At 47.1% G+C, this 5,770-nt stretch overlaps 1 protein-coding gene across 1 annotated transcript in view; it reads left to right on the forward strand.

Moving 5' to 3' along the window:
- The first annotated feature begins 5,366 nt into the window (after positions 1-5,366).
- Positions 5,367-5,770, forward strand: part of PLLP (plasmolipin) — a 38,320-nt gene continuing 37,916 nt past the window's right edge. Inside the window, exon 1 of the mRNA XM_011971929.1 lies at positions 5,367-5,407. Within this exon, the coding sequence (XP_011827319.1) occupies positions 5,367-5,407 (41 nt within the window). The remainder of the gene's footprint in view (positions 5,408-5,770) is intronic.

Raw genomic sequence — 5,770 nt, forward strand, 5'->3', positions numbered from 1 at the left:
AAGATCTCAAAGTCTTCCCTGACTCAGGGCTTTTGCACAGAAGGTAGTTTTCCCTGCCTGCAGTGTTCTTCTCCTGTCTGATTCTTGTTCATCCTCCATGTCTCTGCTAAAATGTTTAGACCTTCCTTGTCCCAGTTATCTAAATGACAACCCCCAATCAGAATTACTCTCTCCCCTGGCATCCTCCTCTTTTTCTGTGGTGGCATCATCACTATTGGTGAGTTGCTATTTCTTGGTGGGTTTGTACATCTAGACTCTCTCTCTCCCCCACTAGACTCCTTGAAGGTGGGGGCCCTCATCACAGCTCACAGCTCTGTACCCAGGGCCTGGCACTCCCAAGGCACACACTAAACATCTGCTTCGTGCCTGAACCCCTACTGCCAAGTAGCTGAGTAGCTGGGACCACAGCTGGGCAGGCCCAGTACACAGTGGGGATTTGGTCAGAATAGGGAACTTTTGTAGAACTGAAGAAAACTGAGGCAAGACATGTACTGCAGGTATCCCGTGTGGAGATGGCTACTCAGAGCCCGGGAAGGGGAGGCCAGTCCTGGCCGTAGACAGGCTGTCTGTCCCCCAACCCCATCCTAAGAATCCAGGACCCCATGGCGCCAGAAGAGACTGTGGGTGGGCAGCTGGTTCCAGTCTGGGGACAGGTTCCTTCCCACTATTTCTGACGAGGGGTCGACTGAAGTTTGTTTGGAAGAAAATGTCAAAGTGAAAAACAGTGGAGTGATTCAGTCTTGCTTGCTGCCATTTGAAAGGAATGAAAGTGGGATTAACAAAAAAAAAAAAACCACACACACACACACACACACACAAAATCCAAACCAAAACCAAAACAAAAACACCCTACTGTTTTAGAATCTGCCTCAGAAACAATAATCTTTTTGTTTTCTGTGTCATAATAAAATTAAGGGCTCACCCGAGCTTTGTTCTGCACTTGGACTGGTCTGCAGAGAGGCTGGTCTCTGAGTAACAATTTTGCAGCTACCAAGAAGCACTTCTCATTTCCAGAGTACCTACTGCAAGTAGGGTGCTGGGACAGAGGCAGGGTCTCAGGTGCATTGAGGGGAGGGGGTTGAACATCCTGTTGAGTGAGTAAAGGGTTAAGTCAGCATCAACCAGTGATATTTTTAAAGTGTTCATCAGAGCTTGTCTTTCACCTGATTAAAACACTCCAGGCCTTGGCCGGGCACGGTGGCTCACGCCTGTAATCCCAGCACTTTGGGAGGCCAAAGCAGGCAGATCACGAGGTCAGGAGATCAAAACCATCCTGGCTAACACGGAAACCCCATCTCTACTAAAAATACAAAAAAATTAGCCAGGCATGGTGGCGGGCGCCTGTGGTCCCAGCCAGCTACTCCGGTGACTGAGGCTGAGGCTGAGGCAGGAGAATGGCATGAACTCAGAAGGCGGAGCTTGCAGTGAGCCTAGATTACGCCACTGAACTCCAGCAAGGGCGACAGAGCGAGACTCCATCTAAAAAAAAAAAACAAGAACAAAACACTCCAGGCCTTAAAATAAAATGTTAGCCCTTCTCCATCATTGTGGTAGGCTGTATAATGGCCACTAAAAGATATAAGTGGCTCATGCACTTTGGGAGGTCAAGGCAGGAGGATTGCCTGAGCTCAAGTTTGAGACCAGCTGGGCATCATGGTGAAACCCAGTCTTTACAAAAAATACAAAAAATAGCCAGTCTTGGTGGCTCAAGAACCTGTGGTCCCAGCTACTCAGGAGGCTGAGGCAGGAGGATTGCTTGAACCCTGGAGGCGGAAGTTGTAGTGAGCCGAGATGGCACCATTGCACTCCAGCCTGGGCAACAGAGTGAGACCCTGTCTCAAACAAACAAATGAACAAAACAGATCCTAATTCTTGGAACCAGTCCATCTTACCTTATAAAGTAATAAGGTCTTTACAGATTAAGTGACTAAATTAAGATTCCTTTTCTCTTTTTTTTCCTTTTGAAACAGGGTCTTGCTCTGTCACCTTGCAGAGCACAAAAACATGCAGAGGCAAAAACATGACTCACTGTAGCCTCAATCTCTTGGGGCTTAAGCAATCCTCCTACCTCAGCCTCCTGAGTAGCTGGGACCACAGGTGTGCACCACCACACCCTGTCAATTTTTTTTTTTTTTTTTTTTTTTAGAGACAGGGGTCTTTGCTATGTTGCCCAGGCTGGTCTCGAACTCCTGAGCCAAACCCATCCTCCTGCCTTGGCTTCCCAAAGTGCTAGGTTTACAGGCATCAGCCACCACGCCCAGTCTCAAATTAAGATTCTGTATTTGGGGAAGACTATCCTGGAGTATCTGGGTGGCCCTAACCCAATCATAAATGTCCCTATAAGAGAGGCAGACAGAGATGTTATACATACAGAAGAGGAGGAGGCCATGTGAAGTAGGAGGTAGAGACAGGGTCCATGCAGTCATAGGTTGAGGAGTGCCACCAGCCCCCACCAGGGTTGGAAGAACAAGGATGGGATTCTCCTCTAGACCCTGCAAAGGGAGCATGACCCTTGGGACACCTGATTTTGGCTCTTCCCAAATTTTGGAAGATTTTGGCTCAGTGAAACTGATTTCAGACTTCTGGCCTCCAGAACTATGGGAGAGTAAATTTCTGGTTTTTCTTTTGTCTTCCTTCCTTCCTTCCTTCCTTCCTTCCTTCCTTCCTTCCTTCCTTCCTTCCTCTCTCTCTCTCCTTCCTTCCTTCCTTCCTTCCTTCTTTCTTTCTTTCTTTCTTGAGACGGTTTCACTCTTGTTGCCCAAGCTGGAGTGCAATGGCTCCATCTTGGCTCACTGCAACCTCTGCCTCCCAGGTTCACCTGATTCTCCTGCCTCAGCCTCCCCCCGAGTAGCTGGGATTACAGGCGTGCACCACCATGTCTGGCTAATTTTTTGTATTTTTAGTAGAAACAGGGTTTCGCCATGTTGGCCAGGCTGGTCTCTAACTCCTGACCTCAGGTGATCCACCTGCCTCAGCCTCCCAAAGTGCTGGGATTACAGGCATGAGCCACCATGCCTGGCCACATTTCTGTTGTTTTAAGTCACCAAGTTCATGGCAACTTATAGCAGCCACAGGGCACTAATACAACCCTCTAAATAGCCCTGTGTGATCTGGCCCTGGCCCATGTTGCCGATCTCACCCTTACTCACTTGGCTGTAGCCCCACCAAGGACCTTTTTCTGTTCTCAAAACTGGTCCAGCCTCAGGGCTCCTGCACTTATTAAATTCTTCCCCCAGATTTCCCAAGGCTAGCCCCTACTCATGATTTGGGTCTCTGCATAAATATCACCTCTTCCCACAGGTCTTTCTTGACCACCTTAACCCAGAAATCACCTGTGGATGACTGTGTCACATTCCCCCATTTTACTTTAGTCACAGCATTTGTCACTATCTGGAAGTATTATTCCTCCCTGGTTTATTACTTCTCATCCCCATCAGACAGTGGGATCCAACGACTGAAATCCTGTCATTTGTGGCAACACAGATGAACCTGGAGGACATCATGAGAGTAAAATAAGCCATGCATAGAAAGACAAACACCACATAGTCTCTCATATATGTGGAATGAAATAAAGAAGTTGATCTCGGCCAGGTGCAGTGGCTCACGCCTATAATCAATCCCAGCACTTTGGGAGGCTGAGGTGGGCGGATCACCTGATTTCAGGAGTTTGAGACCAGTCTGGTGAACATGGTGAAACCCCGTCTCTACTAAAATTACAAAAAAATTAGCTGGGTGTGCTGGCGGGCGCCTGTTATCCCAGCTACTCAGAAGGCTGAGGCAAGAGAATCGCTTGAACCTGGGAGGCAGAGGTTGCAGTGAGCCGAGGTCACGCCACTGCACTCGAGCCTGGGCAACAAGAGCAAAACGCCATCTCAAATAAATAAATAAATAAATAAATAAATAAATAAATCTCATAGTTGAGTAGAATAGTGGTTATAGGAGGCTGGGGTGTAGTGGGAGGATAGAGACAGATTGGTTAACAGGTACAAAATTACAGTTAGGGCTGGGCATGGTGGCTCACACCTGTAATTCCAGCACTTTGGAAGGTCAAGGCGGGTGGATCACTTGAGGCCAGGAGTGTGAAACCAGTCTGGGCAACATAGTGAGACCCCATCTCTACAAAAAATTTTTAAAAACTTAGTTGGGACTGGGCTCGGTGGCTTATGCCTGTAATCCCACCACTTTGGGAGGCCGAGATGGGCAGATCACCAGGTCAGGAGTTCAAGACCAGCCTTGCCAATATGTTGAAACCCAGTCTTTACTACAGATACAAAAAGTTAGCCGGGCGTGGTGGCTCAAGCCTGTAATTCCAGCAAGACTCCGTCTCAAAAAAAAAAAAAAAAATTAGCTAGGCTTGGTGGCATGCATCAGTAGTCTTAGCTACTAGGGAGGCTGAGGTGAGAAGATCGCTTGAGCCTAGCAGTTGGAGGCTGCAGTAAGCTATGATCATGCCACTGCCCTCCAGCCTGGGTGACAGAGTGAGACCTCACCTCAAAATAAATAAAAGGAAAAAGTAAAAACTACCAATATTGCACATTTCTTTTTTTTTTTTTTTTTTTTTTTTACATGGAGTCCTGCTCTGTCACCCAGGCTCTGGAGTGCAGTGGCACGATCTCGGCTCACTGCAACCTGCCTGGGTTCAAGTGATTATCCTGCCTCAGCCCCCCGAGTAGCTGGGACTACAGGCACCCGCCATCATGCCTGGCTAATTTTTTTATATTTTTGTAGACGCAGGGTTTCACCATGTTGACCAGGATGGTCTCGAACTCATGACCTTTGGTGATCTGCCCGCTTTGGCTTCCCAAAGTGATGGGATTATAGGCATGAGCCACCGCACCTGGCCCTAGTATTGTATATTTCAAAATACAGTAGCTAGAAGTGGGGATTTTGAATGTTCTCACCCCAAAGAAGCCATAAATGTATGAGGTGATGGATATGCTAAGTACCTTGATTTGATCTTTTACACAATGTACACAGGTACCAGAACATCACATGGTACTCCACATCTAGGTACAATAATAGGTTGCTGCAAAAGTAATTGCGGTTTTTGCTATTACTTTTAAATGCAAAAAACCAAAATAACTTTTCCACCAACCTAATATTACATGTCAATTAAAAACAATTTTTTAAGTGGCTCTCCTTGAAGTGTAGGTATTTGGGGAAAAAAAATGTGGGAGCCAAGAAGGTCTTGTCTAGTTCGTTTCCACAGGGCCTGGCATGTAGTAGGTGTTCAGCAAACATTGGTTGATGAATGCATGAATGACCTATCTGTGCAAACCTGTAGGCTCAAGGGGTGTGTGTGTGTGTATATATATATGTCTAAGGATTTTAGGGTGCATGTGTGGCAATGAAACTGTAACCTCGATATGACCTCCCACCTTCTGAGTGACGCCTCCTCCCTCATGCTGTCAGGAACTTTCTACGGAATATTTCATTTACTCTCTACAACGCTCTGTGAGGTTAAGTTTCCTTCAAATCTATATTACAGACGAGGAAACTGAGGCTCCGCGATCATCTAAGTTATATAAAATATGTTCAGAAGTGAAAACTGCATTAATAGGCAGAAAAGGACCTCCCCCTTCTCCTGCACACCCACCCCTGGGTGCGGGGGCTCCTGGGACACTCTTCTATAAAATACAGAAAGGGGGCCGGGGCGCGGTGGCTCACGCCTGTAATCCCAGCACTTTGGGAGGCCGAGGTGGGCGGATCATGAGGTCAGAAATTCGAGAACAGCCTGGCCAATATGGTGAAACCTTGTCTCTACTAAAAA

This window comes from Mandrillus leucophaeus, unplaced genomic scaffold (assembly GCF_000951045.1).
Source record: "Mandrillus leucophaeus isolate KB7577 unplaced genomic scaffold, Mleu.le_1.0 Scaffold125, whole genome shotgun sequence".
Taxonomy (NCBI): domain Eukaryota; kingdom Metazoa; phylum Chordata; class Mammalia; order Primates; family Cercopithecidae; genus Mandrillus; species Mandrillus leucophaeus.